The sequence below is a fragment of the Neodiprion virginianus genome, chromosome 3 (genome assembly GCF_021901495.1).
Source record: "Neodiprion virginianus isolate iyNeoVirg1 chromosome 3, iyNeoVirg1.1, whole genome shotgun sequence".
Taxonomy (NCBI): Eukaryota; Metazoa; Arthropoda; class Insecta; order Hymenoptera; family Diprionidae; genus Neodiprion; species Neodiprion virginianus.
Window position 1 is genome coordinate 20,632,625 of NC_060879.1, and position 23,120 is coordinate 20,655,744.

The following is a 23,120-nucleotide window of genomic DNA, read 5'->3' on the forward strand; positions in this document are numbered from 1 at the left end:
AACGAAGCCACCCGACGGAAAAGAGAGATTCATACACTCATGCATAAACCCCGCGACGAATCCCAAAACGTCCATCTACCTACCCGGTTACCTATATTCGACCTAAACGATTCTCCATTTTTTCCAACACACATCATTCTTCATCATTTGCGCCGTGGTCGCTGACTTACATTTTCGTTGGTTACCTGTTGGGAGCAAAATGTTTTTGTATCGTAGTCTGCTTACTCGGAATACAGTATCGCGGTTATATCCCGCCAACTTTAATATTGCATTTATTATTTTAGTAAATGTTGGCAGACTATCGGTACATTAACCTTTTGTAAAATTAATTAAAAACATCCTATATGCCAATTAGCATTTTTTAAGCGATCTAAGCCTGCAGTTGATCAATACTTGTTGGATGTTAGAAGATTGAAAATGATATATAATATGCAAATTGATTACGTTACGTTATGTCAGTCTCTGGAATTTTATCGATTGAACGATAATGTCGATGATTGAATACTTGCAAAACCTCAGGTGAACCCACCACTTAAACGGCATCATCGGTAAATTCAAACGTAGATTATTACATCAGTTACGAAACACAATTCCATCTCGCGAGTGCCGAGTAAGCGATGGTTACCTGTCGCGATGCTCATTCCACTTTTAGCAACGTGTAAAATGTCTAACTTTAAGTAAGCTATGGTAAATTGCATTACGAAAAAAAAATTATTCAACTGAAAGTCAAGCACGTTGCTATCGTGAATGAGCCTAACTATGCAGCTAAGAAATCGAAGATTTGTGTAACAATTGTTACCGCCACGCCACGTGACAGAGGAATCCCAGGGAAATACCCATAACCTAACACATGCAAACTCACCAACGTTGCCGAGAAATGAAAAAGTTACTCGGAAGCCTCTGCTTAAGCTGTGAAAAACAAAACGAAACACTTGAATTGATTTAGCAAATTGGCTTTTCAGTTTTCAAATCAATTATTATTGTTATCTATTTTCATATTTATGCATTGCCTGTTACGTAACGAAAGTTCAGCTCTAGATGTACCACCTTGAATTATCAATCAATAATTAAAACAAGTATTTACCTCGAATCTGGGTTGCTCCACACTTTAACGTAATAGTCTTGTAGCATCTCAAATGTGTTGGTGAAGCGACGCACTTTTCACATAATTCAGATCTTCACTAATCTTTTATAATACAAAAATCCGCACCGCAATAACACTCGATCCTACCACTCACTTTTTGTGCTGAAGCTATCTGTTTGAACCCACTGAATAAACTTGCTAACAACGCAACTACGCATTCGCCGAAAATCAGCCAAAAAAAAATATAAAATTGACACTCGATGCACAGAGCCAAAAACGCATCACTAAAATCTGAACTTACACAAAGAAATGAAACTTCGAGACGCGAAATTCACCTTCAACGTTCGCAGGATGTTTTTATTTCAGTAACTCGGTTTTCCTTCAGGTTACACGCGGCCCCTCGTGTATTATTCACAGATCATTATGGTGGAAATATACTGATCAACAACGTAACACAACCTGAACAACGCGGTTTAATTGTTGAACTGGTACCGAGGACACGTGATTTCGCTCGAATTGCTCGAAAACGACTGACACCGCACGGCGCTGAGAAGATACTAAAATCAGTTCTCCAAAGGACGGAGGATAATAATTCTCCTGCCCTCTCTGTCACTCTGCCCATGGAGTGGGGGTAGCTACACGCGCTTGCCCAGCAGTTCTTTCCCTCTCATGTCCCCCAGTTGATAAGTCCTTTCTTACCATACGAACAAAACTTGACGAATCCCTAGGGAATTTAGGTACGTACAGTGGTTACACAACATTGGTACAAGTCGGGCGTTGACTGACATTCCGCTGACAGGTAAAAAAGAACGAAAAAATATGGGCATTTATGTATAACGTTACATGACATTCGTGCACCTGTGTGAAAACTCTCGGTTCCCTCGGTGTCACTTGGATCGGATAATATTTCTTAGTCACAGTTTTCCGGCGTTGATATGTATTAAATTTCAAAATGTCAGTGAATCTGACGAAAAATAAAGAATCGCTTAGCGCCGCATGGCGAAGCGTAGTCGACGACAAATCCACCACAGATTGGTAAGTCATGCGTTCAATATTTATACGTATTGACAAACGTGTTTTCTTTTATTTTACTATCAAACAGTGTTTTTAACCAACTATAAGGAACGATGTCTATATTTTTATCCACATTATAACTACTCACCTGCTTTCAGAAATCAACGAACAATATCTAATTATTTATAAACACTGTAAACCGTTACTCTTGTGTTAATTGTTTAACATTGGCCACAGTCGTACATCGATTAACCATCTTCATTTCTTTTGTCATACAATTCAATGCTTTCCGATTAAGCCAATAGTGGCGTGTATATTTATAATAACAACAATATCGTCAACATGTTTAGTGAGTACAGCAAGACCTCGATTATTGGAGGAAATGAGACCGAGAGTATCCCGGATAAATGATATCCCTGTGTATATATATTTGATATATTCTACACATACTATATTGCTTTCAATCAACAGTTATTAATTGACTTTTTACACGTATGTAACAATGCCATAAAAATGAAAATGTATTATTTAAAATCATTGCATTATTACTGTATCACCATAAAGATGTATAAAATTTTCTTCGCGCATTCTAAACACCGAAAAATTTGAACAGTAGCTTAGATGGTTGTGCGATATACATTAGAGTGTTTCAAAAAAACCGACTATTTTTTTTTTTTCTTTCGACGAACATTGAAAAATCTTCCGAGTGTCCCTCAAAAATGACCTCGGTAAAATATGAGCTCTTAATATTGATATTTAGAGGTGGCGATTCTCAATTTTCTATTTCGCATTTAAATAATATGGGAAAAATTTTTTTTTAAATTTAGAATTTTATTGCTCGAAAACGATTCAGTGTGAAGATATAAACAAAACATATTCTAGTAGGAAATTTTACACTCTACAAAAAAGATCTGAATAAATATTTGCGTAAGGTAAGTCGTTTCGGAGTTATCAGGCTTCAAACATCGAACCGTTTGAAATAATGATGTTATTAATTTATAAATGCTACAAAACTGACTCATATCACTTAAATACACAATATTATTGATTTTAAAATTCAAACTATAGACTTCCAATGAAATGTTAATTAATAAATTTGATTAATCAACGATATGAGTCAGTTTTGTAGCATTTATAAATTAATAACATCATTATTTTGACGGTTCGATGTTTGAGGCCTGATAACTCCGAAACGACTTACCTTACGCAAATCTTTATTTAGATCTTTTTTGTAGAGCGTAAAATTTCCCACAAGAATATGTTTTGTTTATATCTTCACACTGAATCGTTTTCGAGCAATAAAATTCTAAATTTTAAAAAAAATTTTCCCCATGTTATTTAAATGGGAAATAGAAAATTGAGAATCGCCACCTCTAAATATCAATATTAAGAGCTCATATTTTACCGAGGTCATTTTTGAGGGACACTCGGAAGATTTTTCAATGTTCGTCGAAATAAAAAAAAAAAGTCGGTTTTTTTGAAACGCTCTAATATACATGTAATATTTGCAGACTCCATGAATTGTACCTGTGATCAATCTATTGACAGTTAAATGACTTTTTAGAAATAATACAAAACAAAGTTTACAGCAATTTTAGGAATCACAAATGGTTATTTCAGATTTTGCTGTATTTCATTACATAGAAAAATACACGTCCTTGGCCTATATGTATATTATTTTTATATGTATAAGGCAATGACTTGAAGGAAATTACATCACCTGCAGTACTTATGTTCACTTTCAGGGCTCTGTTTAGTTACGAGGGTCAAAGCAACGATTTGAAGTTAGTCAGCACAGGCGATGGAGGACTACAGGAAATGATCGAAGAATTAAACAGTGGCAAAATAATGTACGCATTCTGCCGCGTCATTGATGAAAAAACAAGTCTGCCAAAATGTGTTTTGATAAATTGGGTAAGAAGATGATAACTACCCTATTATTAAAATGAAATCCAATTGAATAGGAATGTTTACTATTTGCCCACTATTCTTTACTTCATTTTATCGAAGGCTAAGAGTTGAAAAGGTGAAACCCACAAAAATCAAAAGAGGCTTACACCCTTATGCCTGAAATATCATTGAAAGCAGAAACACCGTGGGTTATACCGTTATTGCACTCAATCTCTTCATTCTTTCGTCTTGTACTCAGAATTATAAATTTTTGCTCTTAAGATATTCATTGTATTGAATAAGAAACAATTTTATAATCCAATTGCTTTCCTGGTTCAAAAAATAGCAGGGAGAAGGGGCGCCAATTGTGAGGAAAGGAACCTGCGCTAATCACATCAGGGATATAGAAAAACTGTTAAAAGGAGCTCATGTTACTATAAATGCACGTACAGAAGAAGAAGTCGAAGTTGATCTGATAATGGACAAATTAGCCCGTGCCACTGGCTCCAGCTATAAGTTTAATGAACCTCGAGGTGAAAATGGTGGCCAATTAGGCCCAGTTGGCACCACGTACCGCAGGTTAATATGAATTACAATGATTGACAGGAGATTCTTTACTTATATTAGTCAACAAGCTTGTAAAATAAACCGCACATAATTTTTTAGATATAATTTTATACGCTAGCACTGTGTACATGGCATCAGAAAAGTTGATAACTCTTGGTAATCTGATATTAAGAATGAAACCGGTATGCTACCACTTTACTTTTTAGTTAATATCAAGATGAAGTTTGAGACACCGATTAGAACAGTTTGTCGGCAATTATATAAAACCGAAACTCAAATTCGAACGAAATTTCAATATTTACTCTAAAAAAATTTGTTTAAACAGATGATTGAGAAAACAATGACATAAACAAGTTAAAACCTTAACAAAGTATATTTCAAGAGAGAATATGAATTTACTAAAAATTTCATCATTGATATCTAATATTGTTCCTTACAATTTTCTCTCTTTCTGCAACAGAACCTCTTCTTCTGAGAGAAAAGAAATTTTTACGAATAAAAGTGGACTATACAAATATTTACATGATATTCTACAGAAATTCTAGAAAACTGCTTTCTGCGAAAAGAGAAAGCTTAATAGTCAGTTGAGTAAATCCCTGGGCTTGTTTATCACATTTGATGACGGATTGTATTATAATTAATATTTATTTTTGGTTTAGAGTGATACCTGAACAGGAAATAAATGCCAGCGAGCGTGACCAGTTCTGGCAGCGAGAGGAACTTGAAGAAAAACAGAGACTTGAAGAAGAGCGTTCACGACGAGACCAGGAGCGTGTAAAACTTGAACTAGAACGCCGTTCTAGGGAAGAAAAAGAAAGTGAACTTAGAGATGCACAGGTAAGAAATGAACATGCTAACACTTGAAGAAATTTGAAAAATCACAAACATAAGCAATTTGAAGGCTATAAATTAAAATGCCATTAATTAAACGTATCTTTTTTTTCTAATATCCGGGTGCAGGTTACAGCTAAGGAAAGTATAGTGACAAAACACAGACAAGCAGAGTTGCGAGCTCAAGAGATAACAAATTTCCGGAATCAACAGAACACTGAAACTCAACGGAACACTGACTCAGATGAAGAAAGAAAATCGCGCAGCGAAGAATTGCGTAGACAACGTAGTAAAGAAACGCAGCAACTAATCGCGCAGCGAACCATAAATGCTAGGGCTGTTTTTGAACAAAATACAGCAGCTGGCCAAATGAAGAGCGTGTCATTTGTCCCAAAGACGAGTGAACTTGAAACTCGTGTCGAATCGAACAATATTGTTAATCGCATCCTTGAAACTGTGGCTAAAGTGAATATCGACCCACAAATACCAATTCAAAATACTGGAAAAGTAATTGAGAGAGAACCAGAAATCTTGCAGTCTCACGTTGATGCTCCACTAGCAGCGCAGATTACTGCATCTCCACAAAGTCAACCTAAGGATAGTAAATCGCATAATCTTCAGCCTGATATAGAAGAAACTGCAGAGCTTAACGTTCAGGAGACTGAAACGGAGCTCTATAACCAGCTCGAAGAAGGCTCGTATGTTTACTTTGACCCAAACAACGAAGGAATGAAAGCAAGGGCTCTCTACGACTACCAAGCTGCCGATAATACCGAGATTACATTCGACCCTGGAGATGTAATTACGCATATTGACGCAATAGATGAAGGATGGTGGCAAGGCTTAGGACCCGATGGAACCTATGGTTTATTCCCAGCAAATTACGTAGAAGTTATTGAGTAACATTTCCAATAAAATGTAAGTATGGGGTATTTTTTGGTTCATTTTTAGTGATGAAGTACATTATACAGGGTGATTTTTGTTTCAACCGCAACCCTTAATAACTAGCAAGAGTCAGCTTGGTTTTTTTCTAATGGAATGGTCAATTTTTTATCACAGAATGTGAAACTGCATCAAATTCTGCATTGAAAAGTAATGGCACACAATATTACCTAAATTTGATGAGTTACCAGACATGAGTCCAGTAAAGTCGTACAGAGGGGTCTTCTACAAGGTGCCAGTAACTCATCAGAACTGTGGAAAAACTCAAGTATTGAAAGGAGTCATATTATTATTCTTCTATATGAAGTAGCAGTGACTAGATAAAGAACAACTGAATCATTTTTATATGATTTCATTTGTCCTTGAAACACAATAACCGTGTTTTCTCCAAAATCTATTATCCAGTTTCGAGGACTTCGTTGAATACAAATGAAAAATGAATTTAAAAATTCTCTAAGCTACAAATATGTCGTTGCATAATAAATTTCTACAGTTGTCTATTAAGCTAACTAATGCATTCGCATACTTTTCCACTTAATTTATTTATGCCCTGACCGAAATCCTTTCTGTAAAATTGATTTCGTTCCCTATACCCACCTAGATTATTCAACATAACGAAATTAGGATGAGACCGGATCGAAAAAATGTGAGGTACACCTCTTGAGGTAGATTCTTACCGAGTCAAGGCAACCCGTGTTGTCTCCTACGTAGATTAAATAGATTGTAGCAGACGATACTGGTAGCCTTGAAGCAGTCAAAATCTACCAGAGGAAATGTAGGTACACTGAATATGTGCTCGAGTAATCCTAATACTGAACTCTCGGGAGAAAACTATTGTACTGTTTTCTAGCTAACTAGCTACCCTTCAGCTAATCACTGCAACTTGATGTAAAAGAATAATCTGACTTATTACGGTAACTGAACATTTGGGTACTAGAGTTTTTCTGTGTTTTCAGATATTGTATGAAGGAGATGTCCAGAGTGACTCACCAATGCCCAGTACAAACCTCTAGATCCATATATATGAAATTTAGGAAGTATATTCCTTTCATAACTTAAGCACCGAATAACAAAGGATTTTGAACCTTGATTTCTAGGGGTGAAACGTGTTTTCGTAAATTTCTCAATATTTCTTTGGTCCAGTAAGATGGCGACTCTGCTTTGCTTTTAACGACTACTCATTGAAATACCTAAAAACGAAATACAGCATTTTTCAAAATTCACTTACAAGAGGAATAAAAACGGGTAAAATGTGTTTTCATGGTTCGCTCGATATTTCTTAAGCCAGATGCAATATCAACTTGATTTTTGCTAAGTTTTGAGTGTGGCAAACCGTAATATGTGTTACTCGTTAACAATTCGTGAGATCTTAGTATGTCATAATTCATTAAGTTTAGGCCAGAGATATGCCATACTTTTTGATACAGTGTCATATCATGAATGGAGAAATATTCCATTCCGTAAAAGAACACGCAGTTGACTCTTACATGTCGTTAACGATTGCACTTGACACAAATGTCATAAATCCAAATTTTTTCCTCCTTTAAACCCTGAATATGTTGTGATTCACGTTTCTTACCATCCCATAGAAAAATTATCCTCTATGTTTGTGTCAAAGCATGAGACTCTTGTAACGTTGATGTTTTGTAATTCGTTATTTTTCACATTTCAGATATATTTACGGTTGACGGCAGCCTATCGGCGGTGACAATGTTGTGCTGTGTATGGTGTTTCTGTTTAAAAATTTTACAACAGACACCGGGGAGAGTCAAAAAATGCTTTGTTCATTTTCACTATCTCTTACCCCTGCATTGTTGTATAATTGTTGAAAGTAAAAATGAGTTAAAATGAGATTGGACTATGAGACCGTGTTTGTACAATTGTTTTGCCTTCAAATGAAATCTCAATTTTAACAGGCTTGAATAATACACAAACCAAAGGAAATTACTGTTTTGTTTACATATGAACCTCCTTGTACATTGTTAGCTGCAAAACTAAAACTCTGAAGTGTAAGACAGTGAGAATCCGAAGACGTTTTCTTCGATTTTTTTTTCAGCCACCTTTAAGTACATCTGATATAAAATTGTGATGAAATGTTCTTTTTTGAGTCCTGAGTTTCAGACTAACCGGTCTATGTACAATATAATTATTTTATTCTTATTTTATTATAATACGTACAAGTACCATTATATTCAAGTGATTTCAAAGAATAAAATGATCATACTTCCAACATATGACGAACTACTCATCGTCTATAACTTGGATTTTGACCACTGGCAGCTGCCGCTGCCCCTCCAGTGTGACTAAGGAAAGCTAAATGTCCCTTTGGGCACTTATTCGCGTAGTGTCCTTTTGTACCGCACTTGTAACATGTCACCTCTTCCAAAGGTTTCTGAGGTCCTCGTGGAGGGGGACCACTGTGTGAATTGATGTGGTGATGTGGAGGATGTGCTCCCTGGCCACCACCCTCCATTTCTTGCCTTGCTTGAGCTTCTCTAATATCAGGAGGCATCTTGTTGCAGTAGATTGCTTTGTGACCACCTTCACCACAAAAGTGGCATGTTATCATCACCTTCTTTCCTTCCTTTGGTTGCATATCTTGGACTGCAGGCAGCTCAAAACGAGGACTGGAACAAAACGTAAATAACGTAATGGAATGCAATTGCTGAGGGGGATCCGAAACCCGGGAATTATATTTGAGTGACAGCCCATACTAAAAATAACTTGGAGGTGCCAAAACACCGAAGTTTTCCGAAAATTTGTAATTTCCAATTCAACAGTTATTTTGTTGTCTTCTAATATTGAAATAGCATGAATTACAATACTTTTATGACGAAGAATATCGCTAGATAAGAGTACAATTTCGAAATTTTCAGGTAAGTTGAAAAATTAACGACGGAGCCAGGAATCGAACCTAGTATCTAGAGATGCGTTACCGGAGACTCACTCCACTAGACCACCTAGCCGCCCTGACTACAGTGTCGTTAATTTCTCTCATCACCTGTATTTCGAAGATTGTTCTTTTCGTGTGCCATTGAATATATTTACATTTGAGTTTCATCGCGAAGAGAGGCATTTTTGACAGTGTGTGAAGCTTGTTGATGTGTGCACACATGTGCTATATGTGGAATTTTGTGAATTTAATTCACTTAACCACTTAAACGGCGGGCCGTTTATTAGATATATATTAATTATTGATTAGATATATTATTGCTAGAAAAGTGCTTATCTAGCAAATTTTTCTCGCTAATAATATGATATGTTGTATTTCATATCAGCAATAATAAACGGCCCGCCGTTTAAGTGGTTAAGCGAATTAAATTCACAAAATTCCACATATAGCACATGTGTGCACACATCAACAAGCTTCACACACTGTCAAAAATGTATCTCTTCGCGACAAAACTCAAATGTAAATATCGCTAGAGTAAAAAAACCCAATTGCCAAGTCATCAACATAGTATAATAACAAACATTAGCATGATATACATGATATACATGATAAGTTTGGTATCTTCTATGACGTGCTTTGCGCCATAAAAGATCCTATTCGATGTATTTGTGAAACTGCACAACAGGCAATTTTTGATCTCACAATAAAGCAAATAAGTTCTAGCAAAATTGAAATATAACCACGTTGCCTTGGAACAGATATTTGTTAGACATTGCACATTGAAAAAAAAATTGAGTCGCAATTGTTTTACCTTTGCACCTGGTCCGCAGTTGAAAAATCGGCTGTTTACAAACTATTGCATGACTCCCGAATTTGGAAATGTATATAAAAACAAACCTCAAATTTCAAGGATTTTCAAGATTTCCAATGTATGTGATTCTTGTGTTTCAGAAGCAATGTAATGGTGTAATAAATCAAAATCACATTGTTTTAAAACAGATGAATTAATTCTCTAATTCTGTACTATGAAATTGGTTGTTAGATAAAAATAAAGGATACACAGATGATAAATCAATATTCTTGTAACTTACTGCATGAATTTACAGTTTGGTCCTTCTGGGCAAAACCCGGCTAGATATGCCATGCATAGAACCCTTCGTACATGCCTATGCCGGCAGAGAGGACCATGTCTGCAAAATCCGCGATCGTACCAAGGACAATCACGAACTTTTGTCTCAGGATCAATGTGAAGAAACGGACATTCTTTGTTGTGGCACGCATCTGAAATCAAGGATTAACATTATCTAAATTTTTTTAATCAGTAACCAGAGCAGTGTCCCAGAAGGAATTTCATTGACATCGAAAATTCGACAAGAATGTAACCAAGAAATATGTTTTTCATTAGCCGCATATTTGTGAAAATCCATATTCTACTTTTCCAAAGTACTTTTTGAAATAAATTCCATAATTGTTTCCGAAAAAAAAATGCAACTCGTTTTTCTTATTCTAATCTTGAACAGGACAAGGCCCCACATGTATTGTCCAATTGAATAGCTATAATGATAACAGACTACCAAAATTGAAATGAAAAGTATCACTTTTTCTTGTTCTGAATTGAATAAACGAATCTTGACTTTGAATGCCTTTTTATACATAAATATCAAACAGGTAAATAATGAAAGAGTATATACAGTTACATATTTGTCACTTGCAATCATCATTTTTATGAAATCAAGTTCTGTTTGTGGAAAAATGTTTGAAAAGTAGCAAGTGAATCGGAAAACAGTGAAATGACATAAGCAATTTCTTGTCAACGCAAAATGTGAAACGAACAATGAATTCTGTATGAAGTGATCTCTTACTGAATCGGGAGTAGAAGTAGCATTCAGGCATCTTAGTCATGTCATATTCATGAAGAAATTCACACTGGTCTCCCTTTTTGCAGAGGCCTCGCAACCAGTGTTTACATACAATGGTTCTGTCCCCTCTGACGTGTCTAAAAGGGCAAGAGCCTCCTTTGACACAGGTTCCCCGTGGATAAAATTGACATACTGCAGCGATGGATTCTGTGAAAGTTTTACAAACTGATCAAAAATAGTCTTAGAGCAATATACATCCAGAATGAACAGTCAAATTTTGACAGCAAGTTTGTTTACTTGGAGTACCTTGATGAGGCGGGAATGGTAATATGATATGATGTAATATGAAAGAGAAATAAAAACAAATCAAAATTTAATGGTTTAGTATAACCAGGTAAAATGAAGCGGTAAAGCACAAAATCAGCAATAAAATATCAATGTTTTTCTGCCGTATGAGTCACGCATGAATCGAGCATAACCTCAATTTTTATGAGCAAAACTCGTAATACATACTGTCCATCCCCGTGAAAGGTAACGGCAGGGCTCCATACTGTTCGTCCAGAGCGATTTCTATGTCAAATTTCATGTGTTCCACGTTAGCTACAATGCACTCCATTTTTATAACAAATTGTTTTCCATTTGTCACGTTGAATTCGCATCTCAGTTTACAAGGGTAGCCATATTCAAATTTTCAAGTACTGCGTGGGCATGAATCAAATCAAATATAACTAGACAACACACCGCTTTCACTTATCCAACACCCGATGCGCAACGAACGACACTTGTATGACTAATTAGACAGTAAGGTCTCGTGCCTGTTACGCTAATTTTTTTGAACTAGTTCATTTAAATCGTACCTTAATCGTTGAACATCACCTACTGGCAGTTGCAATATCCAAGGTATACGTTTCAAATTATATAATGTAATAATATAAGGGCGTAATCATATTAACAGTATAATGAATCTGAGAAAACCTTTCCATAACCTGTCAAAAAAACAGCAAAGGAAACGAGATAATTTTGCAAGTTGTTTAACAATGACCTTTGCCGACGAATTTCTTCCTCAAAATGAGAAATATAGACATGAGGCTGTAAACGTGCACTGAAACTCATAATTAGGGTCGAAATCCACAAGGTAAAGGATCCGGACAGCCAAAACTACGAAGCGCTTGTCCTGGAAGTCAAGTTTCACTAGGTAGCAGACCTGGAGCGCAGAAACCACGGAGCGCTTGTCCTGGAAGTCGAGTTTCACCAGATAGCGTACCTGGAGCGCAGGAACCACGGAGCGCTTGTCATGGAAGTCAAGTTCCACCAGGTAGCGGACCTGGAGCGCAGGAACTACGGAGCGCTTGTCATGGAAGTCAAGTTCCACCAGGTAGTGGACCTGGAGCGCAGAAACCACGGAGCGCTTATCCTGGAAGTTTCACCAGGTAGTGGACCTGGAGCGCAGAAACTACGCAGCGCTTGTCGTGGAAGTCGAGGTTCACCAGGTAGTTGATCTGGAGCGCAGGATCCAGGCGGTAGAGAACCTAGTACTCGAAATCTGTGGAGCGCGATTCTCACACGTCCTCTCTACTGCGCGGTTGTTTCCAGACTGAGGAATTCGGCGAGCTGATTTTCGTCGCCTACGATTACTATAGATCGATGACGTCAGAGAAAAAAAAATTTGGGTGACGTCACTTTTTGAACATCCGAACATCCGAACATTCAAAATTTGGTTTCGAACTTTAATACTATGTATGATGTATGATGATGTATGATGATTTAATTGTGTTATGCGTATTTTATTGTGTATTTTACAGTGTAACATAGGTTGCCCATGGTACGGCTCCAAACTCCGCGTTCGCAAATGATATAACATACAATTAGGTATAATGAGTGTTGGTCAATTGTAGTACTAAACAGTGATATTGTATTTTTCTACGATGCAAGATTTTGTAACAGTATTAGGTTTTGATTAAGGTTTATTATTATTATACATATTCCATCTAGGGATATTTTGAATAGTTAGATGGTTTGATCGTAATTTCTGGTTACAAGATTCTCACACTTGGAGTTTATTAGTAGTGTTAGTGACATGGAATAGTAATAAAAAATAAAATATACGAGCGTTCCACTCAGATGTTCCGACACACAGGAAAAAATACGCTTTAGAACCCCTTCACTATGGAGGGTAGAGGTAAGAAGTATCTCATATGGGTTTTCAACTGGAAAAGTATCAGGCACAAAGGGATAAATAATGGTTCAACAAGCCAGAATAGCACTCATAAGTAATAAGGGTAACCCTATGATTGGCGCTTAGCAATCAAGGTTCAATTAGATTTCTAAGGAGATAAGAAAGGTTCACGGAGATCGTCCTTACGTCTGCCCTTCGTACCCTGCAGAATGAAACGAAATAAAAAGTAATAATAAATATTAATTAGCCAATCACCACGCGCTTTAGAAAAGCTACGCCAATCGTAGGACTTATTTGTCATTCCTATTTCTTATTCCCTCTCATTGTGCTAGGGGCTCAAGTATCTCTCCCATACTCCTCACCCTTTAACCATAAAGGTAAAGAAGAATCTCTCCATACTCCAAATGTAGACAGAACGATCCTCAATTCCCAATTCAACTGCATGACCATGCTGGAGAATAGGAGTTAGATGTAAACAAACCATAAATAAATATGGACACACTCAGGAAGTTCGAGTAGGAATAGTATTTGAATCAGGAAGTAACACAATACATTTTCCTAGCTAACGAAAAAAGTAGAACAAATTTCGCTTAGAAGCTTGCGATCGCATCCAGAGCACTAGAGTAGAGAAATCTTTCAATAGCTAATATTATGCTATAGTCTTTCCCAAAAACCCAGGAACTTGCAAACCCAGTGTTAACATACAGACAGGGCCACAATTCAAAAGATAACAAGCACTTACAAACAAAAGAGTCGTCGACTGAATGTATGTATAATTCTTCATATCTTAGAAAAAAAAAATGCCGCTTCAATGCAGCGTCTATTACGTTGCATTATAAACGGTACATGTCTTGTTTAAAAACAATTCTTTCATACTTTACTGTATGTTGTATGTAATCAATCCGCTTATACAATTAATATTAGCATGTTTATTTTTATAGTATAATTATAACAGCTAATTATGCAACTTCAAACTAATGTACGTAATATTCCCTGAATTAGACAGCGATTAGGTCATACTTTAGAACGTTTACGAGCAATCGCGTCCTCCACAGCTTTAAGCTGTTTCAATAACTCCTCACGGCGAGAGCTCGCCTTTTTAGCAGCTTTTGCAGCTGCTGCTGCTGCACTAGCCTTGCTATCAACATGCGGCGGGGATTCAACCGGCCTTTTCTTTCCTGCAATAGTGGCACTGCGATCAACTTTTTTGACAGCTACCGCATTATTTGATGGCTTTAATGTAAGCTTGATCTGTTGCTTAGTTCCACTCAATTTTAGGGCATCTATGCTCTTCGATTCTTTACGGTTTTGAGGCGGTGAAGAACCTTTTCGTCTCCTCGTACCGCTTGAAGATGACGAATAGCTTGATTCACTCGAATCACTACTAGTGCCACTGCTATCGGAACCAGTACTGCTGTGTGACGACCTGAACAAAAAGTCGTGGTTCAACTTGCAATTATTCTTTATACATCAAATTCTGACGAGTACGTAGCAACTGATGTAGTTCAAAGTGCAATTGAAAGTGTCAAATTTGCACCGCAATAATGTAAAAATCCGTTAAAAACCAACAGAAATGGGCTAAAAATCAAATGATTATCATTACCTGGAACGTGAGCGACTTTTGATGACTTTTGCGACAGCAGCTGCAGCAATGGCGGCTTTGTCTCTAGTCTTTTCATGATGACGTTGATGCGAGGAGAGGGGGCTTGGAGCGGGTGGATTAAGACCTGCACGCCGGTGCAGGGTACCAGTTGTGGGAGATATGGACCCCTTTGGGGGGCGAGGAGACGGCGCCGGTGGGTTCATCAGCATGGCTCCTCTCTGAGGTTGAACTGTCGCAGGCGCAGGGATGGAAGGTGAAGGTGATGTAGGAGGCTTCCCCCCCTTGCCGCCTGGGCGGGACCTAGAGGGAGGGGAAGGAGATCGGGACCTGGACAGGGAGTCATAAGAGCTGTAGCTAGAGCGACTCGAGCTACGGCTAGAGCTAAAATAATTATACCACTCTCATATTCAGATTTTCTAAACTTCCTAATGTCTTAACTGATCAATAATGCCGATAACTTAACATTAAATGAGTTGGAGTAATATATTTTGCAATAGTTTCAAAAGTGTAAATTAAATGCAAATGGACTGAATTTTTTAGAAGAAATTGAAGATCATATAACATCTGCTGATGTCTTAAAACAGGTTGATAAATCCAGTACCAAAAGGTTGATCAGATTGTTACTAGCAGCATTGATCGTTTCTGGAGTAATTTTGTGTCTTTCAACCACATAGTAAAAGTATTGAAACGCGAATAGATATGGTAGGCTTTTTCGATAGGAACGTATGGTATATTGTAGGTATCAAATGATGAAATACAGAGATAAAGAAGGATTGCTTTAAAAGAAAGCTGTTCATTAAAGACAAATTCAATATTTCAGCTTTCATTTATAGATTTCTATCAATAAGTGACAGTATTAAAAAATGAAATGTAATTATAAATTGGTCGATTTCTCTTGGACCTGATAAAAATGCAAGCATCAAAAACATATATATTCTAGCCAATGTTATTCAACTTTCCCACTGTCATACCATGTGTTTCTAATAAAAAGTTTCTTACGCTGTTTTACAAATGTAAATCACCTGTTTACTACAATATCAATGTATACTATATCCAGTGAGAACACAGACTTACAACCAAGAGAAAACTCGTCTATTTCAACACGGCGGGAACAAGAAGCGTTACCATAAGTTACTGAAAACTCAAAGTACTGGGTAGCCTGTATTTGGGCTTCTTGTTTCTCTTAACTTACTCGTCCATGTAAAGTAAGTCTGTTCTTTCATAGGATGGAATATAGTAAAGTGAGCCAAATGAAGTAAAATTGAAGAATAAGAATTGGCAATGTACAAATATTGCTAACCTTGTAGAAGAGTATGAAGATCCCGATGAGTAAGACTGCCTTCTTGGTCTTCTGGTTGCAGCAGGATTACGCCGTATGGCTGACGGGGATTTGCGCCGCATCCAAGGATCTGCCCACTCGTCTCCTCTTCCTCTCTCAGGCGCAGGTGGCTCTTCTTCTCTCCATGGTTTGTTTGGCGGAATGCGTTCCACTATTACCTCTCTTGAAGGACGTTTGTGCTTCTTTTCGTACTTCTCATAGTATTCTCTCTCCCTGTCACGTTCTCGTTCCCTCTCCCTTTCCCTTTCACGTGGATGTGGAGGTGGGGAAACTGAGTGTGGAGCAGCCCGTGGTGCTGTGTGATATTCTATGCGCTCTCTGTACTCTGGACCTGGACGGGGCTCCGGTTTGTAGTGCACTCGTCTGCGCAAACCAAGTTTATTCATTTCATTAAATAATTAATTAGTTAGTTAGTTATTTATTGATTCATTCAACGGGATAAGTCCAATAATTAGAAATACAAAATCAAATAAACTTCAGATGACGTGCGAATACATCACTCATATGTAAGTAGACACTTTGCAGACAGTTTAGTTATGGCCAAACTTGAGCTATGGGGGTCAAGCCATGCAAAGCTACTGCTGCACAACTTACTCAGCCGTATTTTTCGAGCATGAAGTTAAAAGGCAATGCTGAGTAGAAACTCAGTGAAATACACTGTGGTCTTTCTTACAAGTCTACCAAGTATATTAAAGTTTAATTCGCTCAATAATTCCGTAAACTGAATGACATTGGTAATAATTTTGTAGGCAAATATGTCACTCCTGCACTGAACGGATTCAAGACTCGGAATATTTAAGAGACCTGCTATCAGAGAGTAATCATGCCATGTGATCTAGGTAGGTTTACCTATTCTAAATGCTACATATCTAAGGAAGGTATGATTCACCCTTTCTTGACAAGTAATTTGGTATTTTAGGAACGGATTCCATACAACAGCTGTAGTACAAGGTACGAAATGAATTTTGGCAGCTGAACTTTCTCGTAAATCTCTTCAATAAATTAATTCGCTCAAGTGCGGCAATCTTAATATAGTCAACGTAATTATTAAAAGAAAGTTTCCTTTCAAAGATAATACCTAAATCTTTAATGTGCTCAACATTCGCAGTTTATATTCGAAGAGCACCAGTTTAAAAATAAGACAGGTGGCAGCAGTTCTGTTATGTCAAAACGTATACTAAACCATTTGAATATTACATTTGAGCCCATTAAATCCGCACCACTGAAAGAATGAGTCAAGGTCATTTTGTGGCACATCCATATCACTTTGATCCCTAACAACGCTGAAAACCGTCATCAGCAAATAAAAGAAATTAACAGTGCGTAATACTAAACTTAACAACATTTATAAAAACTAGAAATAGTAACGGACCCAAATGTAAACCCTGCCCAACACCTTACAGGACAAGTATAGCTTCAAAAACACAAATTCTCATCCCAACATATTTGCGTTCGGCCACAGACACACGATTTTAACTACATAAGCAGAATACCAGATACGCCTACTATCCGCAATTTTATCACCACAATGCACGGTTAAGGGAATAGTACCCTTACTTTTTATGGAACTAACATACTTAAAAACCTTATGGTAAGCAGCAGTCAGTGCTGCTTCAGTTTCATCAGCAAAATTTGACTCATCACGATTAGCGAGTACCTTACATAATGCTCTCAGTACTTTAAATTGACAGTAATAATATTCGGACTTATATATAGCTTATAGAGCTGGTGCATTTTTTTTTCTCCTTATATTATAAATTAGCTCTTTGAAAAACCATTTTGGGAAGGTGCTATCCCTAACGATAATCTTTGGCACATGCTTATTAATGATATTAATAGTAATACTGTTTATGATCTCGACTAGATCATCCACACTACTTGTCTCCATAGAGATTTCTGGTCAATTTGACTCAGAGAGTTCTAAGGATATGGCATTACAATCGACTCTCTTAAAATCGTAATACATTTCCTTATAACGCATATTGTTAGTCCTGATTATTAGGAACTTGATATCAAGGGTCACAACAAACAAAAATGGGATGCACATGTGTCTGGCATTGAGCATCAACAGCACTTGTAAAAAATAGATCGTATATATTCTCTGAAATGTTTGCATTGTATTTCAGTTGAAAGAGACCATACGATTTGCAAAGATTAGTCAATGAGTTTGCCACGAATCTAATATTAGGGTTATTGTGATACCACTGGCTACTGAATTCCTGGCCTGCCTAATACAGTTATGGGCTGGAATGTTGTAGTCGCAGAACAAAATCACGTCGTCGCTGTTTGATTCTTAGGTAGCTTGAAAATATGAGCTTGCACACACACACAATGTACTGAGGGTAGTGATCCGAGGAAGAAGCTGTTGGAATAAAGATTGTTCCAATTATAAAGCAGACATTGATAACTGTAACTTTAACCACAACGTGTTCAAACGCACTGTCTGTAAGAGGAACAACAGAGTATTTCAACCGTCTACTTATCGTGACCAGTACCCATATATGCTTTTATCTAGTCAAGTCTCCGTCAGTATAAAAATATCGAATTCTTCAATCAGTTGTGTCGATCTAAATTCAGCTGTGAGTCCTTTGATACTGTGAATATTTTGATTAAAAATCCTTATGCTACCTTTAGTGCTGTCTAGCTACAGGCTTTATGAATAAATTTGAAATTGAATTATGGTCAGAACTGACTGCCTTAAGGGAGTATATACCAGTAGACTGAAAAAATGCTGAGTGCTAAAGGTAGCTGAAAAAGTTAACAAATTTTGAAAATTTATAGCACAAATACCAATTATTTAATTTAATTTGGATGTGTATCATATTTTTTTTAGAGATTCATTCACATTTTTTTATAGTATAATCAATTAATAGGCAGTATTGTGATTGACAATAATGTCAACCACTGCGCCTGGTGATATGTTTTACAGTGCTCACAATATCTCAAAAACGGACTAACCGATTTACTTGAAATTTAGACAGTATTCGTGGATAATTTTTCATCTTTGCCACAAAACCAAATTCAATTTTTCATCCAAAATTGATGACTTTCTTATTTGTTTACAAAAAAAATATAATCAAGAAGAATGTGGGATCCATACTCGATCAAAACTAATAATTTTACAGTTATTTTTGGCTTCTTTCATACCTGTAATATTCTGGAGGTGCCGTCGGTGGTGGATAGTATCCTTCAGGTTCATCTATGTAGCGCTCAGGGGTAGTTCTTGGAAGAGGACCGCGCCGCGGCACTTCTCTTGGTGGCCAGCGCTCAGGGGGTGGTTCTGGACTTGCAGCTCTTACATAGTAACCAGCCTCTCGGTCCAATTCCTCTTGCCCAAGGCTAAGATTCATTTTTTTCTCTTCAAAATCCATGTCAGTTTCCTTCCGTTTATTCGCCTTTCTCATCATCTATAAAAGTAACATTTTACGTAAGAACAGGGGTTCATAAACGATTCTAAAACATGCGATAAATATTCTGTAAAATTAATGAACATTTGTTAAAGAAAAATCACCTCTTTAGCATGTCTCAAGCCTCGTTCCCAAGCCGATTCTGCTGGTGGTTCCTCTATTTTTGGAGCATGAGGATGTGCACCGAATCCAGGCGGTGCCCGCATAATCGGAGGTCTTTCTATGTGAGGTCGAAACTCGTGAGCTCCAGAAGCATGCGGAGGATAAGCCATGGGTCTGACCATATCAAACATGGTGTAATTTCCCTTATCAGTAACCCCAGGATGAAGAAATCTGCAGCTTACACCCCACGTACACTGCCCTCTATTATAAAACCGACACACTGGTCTGGGCTCGGTTTCTTCTGGACGTGCATCATCCCCGTCACTTAACTCTCCCTCCTCCAATTCTGATTCAACTTTCTCACCATCCTCCTCAACTTCCTCTATATCATTTATTTCCCCTGATTCCTTACACTTATCTTTTTCATTTTCTTTGTCCTTTGAATCTTTTTCCTTAATTTCCTTATTTTCTTTGACTGGTATTGTGTCTATCTCACCTAAGGATAAATAAAATATTAATCCAGCATCAGAGGTTATTTTGACAGAATGAAGCCTACCTTTCAGAATTACTGAAGCTTCTTCTCTTCAACAACTTTCAAAGATCTGGATACTTACCATCATCACGCTCATCTTTCCACTGTCCATCGGCTTCAAAATCGAGCTGTTCACTTTCTTCGACGAGAGTAACCGTTGAATTTTTCTCTTCTTTCTTATCATCGTTGACTCGTTGATCTTTTTCAGGCTCAGGTTCATCAACGCCATCCAAACTGTCAAGATCAGATACATCAGACAAATCTTCTCCATGAGTCATAGGTGTGGGTTTAGATTTAGGAATAGGTTCTGGCTCATCATCAATGTCACCATCCGATATCTGTTCTCCATCAAGCACTATAAAGGCGTTTGTTTTGGAGTTTGGCGAACGTTTCTCTGACTTGGTAAATTCATGATCATCTGCTAACGAGTTATTCGAGGATGATTTCAATGACTTTGGTGAGTCTCTAGGCGAGGATAATGTTTTATTTGAAGAATGTGTGTAAGTCGGAGACTTTGGCGACTTTGGGGACTTCGGCGAGTTGAGTTTAGACCGTGAAGTTTTAGGCGAGCTATTTCTAGATACCGGAGATTTCGGTGAGTTATCTGCAGATTGTCCAGAATTCTGTGCAGATCCAAAAAACTTTGGAGAGTCAATATAAGAGTGAGGCGATTTTGGCGAAGTTGGTCCTGACTGAATTGGAGACCTAGGCGAGCTCCTATCAGAGCGAGGTGATTCAGGAGACTTGGGTGAGACCAGCGTTGATTTTTCTGAGCTTCGGCTGGACCGAGGTGATCCTGGATCAAACCTAGGCGACTTTGGAGACACGGGACCAGACTGCTGTGACTTTGGTGATGCTGGACCTGATCTAGGTGATCTCAGAGACATGGGGCCTGGTGATTTTCCCCTTGAGGATACAGAGTGATCGGAAGGAGACTGCGGTGCAGATTGGGATGAAATGGAACCATCTGGAGTCATCGCCCTACCTCGAGAACTGTTGTAATCCTCCTCCGATGAACAATCAGATCCTGAATCGGACATTGTAGACTATTCTACCCTGTGGACAATCGGTATGGTTAACATTATGTCGTGACGATGTTTATTTGAAAATTACAAGGAAGGCATTCTTGTTTTAGTATTTGTGTGCGCAACAGGTTTAGAATTCCCTCACTTTACTTTTATTTATTATTGCTGTTTTTTTTTTGGTGTTCTGTTTTTTCTTTATTTGTTTTGTTTTTCGTTTAAATTAATATCTAATCATACCTACCCCAATACAACGTGAGTATTCGGCTACATTTTTGTAGTTGCGTCGTGGCAGGGCTTACCTGTATCGTAAATAGCCCATGGGACTCGCTCTTGACCGGGAAATGCACGCTCCGTAACCTTGTCGGACATTTTTTTATTTACCACGTACCGTTGTAGACGTTTCGTACTTTGATTGGTTGTTTGAAAGTTTTTTGTAACATTTGCATACTTTACTCAACTGATGAAGAACTTATTTATCACACAGATACAAAGTATACTTGTCGATTCGATTCATTTTGTTTTTTTTTTTCATTTTTTTTTTTTTTGTTATCGCGACTCGGAACTTCTCAACTTGGGTTTTTCTTGTCGTTGTAGGTTCTGTTTTGTCTTTTTTTCGTTTATTAGATAGTTATTTTAACTTCAACGTTTCAATCGAGCACAACACGAACTAAAGAAAACTTTTTATATCAAAACTGTTTGTACTGCACTAGATATACGGATACTATAGAGCAAGAAAACTTTTTTTTTCTTTTTAAATGTATATATTATTTATCGAACCTGAAAAAATCCGTTGTTTCCAATATCTTTCGAGAGAGACATATACATATTATTATCACAAGGTTAAATACATTACCATGTCATATATGGACCAAGGATAAAAGCAGGGTATCATTGAAATGTTGAATCATTTGAGAAAATGTAATAAAAAATAATTTAAAAAGTCAAACTGTGTTTATTTTTGCAGTTAATCCTCGATTCCTTTGAATTTCATAAGGGAAAATAATTCAATATAGCGTATAAGCACACACAACCGTTTTGCGTTGACTGCACACGAGCCAATAACAACAGCATTGACGTTGGATATTGTTTTCACACGTTTTCGTAAGTCCATTTTTTTTCATTTTCTGTTCGACCGTTAAACGGTTGGCAATTACTGGACTAAGAAACCTTTTAGGTTACTTGTGATTCGCGAGAATCAACTTCAATCTACTCGGTTCCAAGCTGTTATTATTGTCTCGTAATAAACGGCGCGTTTTTCTCTTTGATTCTAACCAAACGTTTATCAAATCTTACCTTCGACCCTCGTGCACCTCTGTTAAGGCCGAAGAGACTCCGACAAGGTTCAAGGCGGCCGGCGTCGCCTGCGATCCTGGCTAGTTTGTCCTTCAGCCTTTCAGCAACGACTCCAAATACCGAATTCCCGATGTTCAGGCCACTTTTTTTTTAAGCTGATAGAAATGATTGAGCTTCCATGTATTTTAAATGAGGTATTATATCCTTTTATTCGACAGTGGACAAAGAAAAATTTGATAATTCACACGACAACCGAATATTCCTGTCCCTCACGAATATTACTTCTTACTCACTCCCATCACCACCGCGATTCACTCGGCAAAATTTTTTGCCATAGAAGAACCAGCATATTGAGGTGGTGACGTCACTTCTTAGTTCCGGCTAGAGTCCGTTCTGACCGTTGCACAATGACATTTAGGCGCCACCGTCGTAATTTTGTTGAAGACGGAGCTGACGAAGCTTAAACAGAAAATGTATGTATGTACGAAGTAAAGATGCGTATTTACAGCGGACTTGTGCTTCACTTGCTCTACTGAATTCTTTGTGTGGTCTGTCTTATGACT

General features: G+C 37.4%; 3 protein-coding genes and 1 long non-coding RNA gene across 10 annotated transcripts; 2 read left to right on the top strand and 2 right to left on the bottom strand.

Annotated features, from left to right (window-relative positions):
- The first annotated feature begins 1,827 nt into the window (after window positions 1-1,827).
- LOC124300776 (drebrin-like protein) lies at window positions 1,828-8,179 on the top strand. 4 transcript variants are annotated; one of them, XM_046755154.1, is made up of 6 exons: window positions 1,828-2,119; window positions 3,844-4,012; window positions 4,335-4,567; window positions 5,215-5,392; window positions 5,516-6,304; window positions 8,001-8,179. In XM_046755154.1, exons 1-5 carry the CDS (start codon window positions 2,037-2,039, stop codon window positions 6,287-6,289), a joined length of 1,437 nt encoding a protein of 478 aa, XP_046611110.1. In that variant the 5' UTR covers window positions 1,828-2,036; the 3' UTR covers window positions 6,290-6,304; window positions 8,001-8,179. The 4 variants fall into 4 exon arrangements, with proteins under 4 accessions (XP_046611110.1, XP_046611112.1, XP_046611111.1 ...); XM_046755156.1 differs by having other exon boundaries at window positions 3,856-4,012; XM_046755155.1 differs by lacking the exon at window positions 8,001-8,179 and adding an exon at window positions 6,446-6,837.
- Window positions 7,652-11,911, bottom strand: LOC124300777 (cleavage and polyadenylation specificity factor subunit 4). The gene is made up of 4 exons (XM_046755159.1): window positions 11,594-11,911; window positions 11,084-11,287; window positions 10,313-10,502; window positions 7,652-8,955 (listed from the first exon to the last, which is right to left on the bottom strand). The coding sequence occupies exons 1-4, from the start codon at window positions 11,694-11,696 to the stop codon at window positions 8,574-8,576; spliced, it is 879 nt and encodes a 292-aa protein (XP_046611115.1). The 5' UTR covers window positions 11,697-11,911; the 3' UTR covers window positions 7,652-8,573.
- Window positions 11,912-14,165: 2,254 nt separating this feature from the next.
- Window positions 14,166-22,896, bottom strand: LOC124300769 (zinc finger CCCH domain-containing protein 18-like). 4 transcript variants are annotated; one of them, XM_046755141.1, is made up of 8 exons: window positions 22,558-22,895; window positions 21,564-22,041; window positions 20,322-21,295; window positions 19,710-20,203; window positions 19,346-19,605; window positions 16,160-16,561; window positions 14,860-15,240; window positions 14,166-14,682 (listed from the first exon to the last, which is right to left on the bottom strand). In XM_046755141.1, exons 3-8 carry the CDS (start codon window positions 21,277-21,279, stop codon window positions 14,271-14,273), a joined length of 2,907 nt encoding a protein of 968 aa, XP_046611097.1. In that variant the 5' UTR covers window positions 21,280-21,295; window positions 21,564-22,041; window positions 22,558-22,895; the 3' UTR covers window positions 14,166-14,270. The 4 variants fall into 4 exon arrangements, with proteins under 4 accessions (XP_046611097.1, XP_046611098.1, XP_046611099.1 ...); XM_046755142.1 differs by having other exon boundaries at window positions 21,506-22,041; XM_046755143.1 differs by lacking the exon at window positions 21,564-22,041 and having other exon boundaries at window positions 14,860-15,186; window positions 22,558-22,896.
- On the top strand, window positions 14,599-15,789 carry LOC124300780 (uncharacterized). Its single transcript, XR_006907328.1, has 2 exons — window positions 14,599-14,740; window positions 14,828-15,789. It is a non-coding gene; the product is annotated as an uncharacterized LOC124300780 (long non-coding RNA).
- Window positions 22,897-23,120: the final 224 nt, after the last annotated feature.

Coding starts and splice junctions, on each gene's coding strand:
- LOC124300776 (XM_046755154.1), top strand. CDS start 2,037: ATGTCAGTGAATCTGACGAAAAATAAAGAATCGCTTAGCGCCGCATGG. Junction 4,568..5,214: donor GTTGGCACCACGTACCGCAG/GTTAATATGAAT, acceptor TTTTTGGTTTAG/AGTGATACCTGAACAGGAAA. Junction 5,393..5,515: donor GTGAACTTAGAGATGCACAG/GTAAGAAATGAA, acceptor ATCCGGGTGCAG/GTTACAGCTAAGGAAAGTAT.
- LOC124300777 (XM_046755159.1), bottom strand. CDS start 11,696: ATGGAGTGCATTGTAGCTAACGTGGAACACATGAAATTTGACATAGAA. Junction 11,288..11,593: donor ACCTTTCACGGGGATGGACA/GTATGTATTACG, acceptor AAACTTTCACAG/AATCCATCGCTGCAGTATGT. Junction 8,956..10,312: donor CCAAACTGTAAATTCATGCA/GTAAGTTACAAG, acceptor GTTTTGTTCCAG/TCCTCGTTTTGAGCTGCCTG.
- LOC124300769 (XM_046755140.1), bottom strand. CDS start 21,279: ATGTCCGATTCAGGATCTGATTGTTCATCGGAGGAGGATTACAACAGT. Junction 20,204..20,321: donor GAAAGATGAGCGTGATGATG/GTAAGTATCCAG, acceptor ATTTATCCTTAG/GTGAGATAGACACAATACCA. Junction 19,606..19,709: donor GCTTGAGACATGCTAAAGAG/GTGATTTTTCTT, acceptor TTACTTTTATAG/ATGATGAGAAAGGCGAATAA.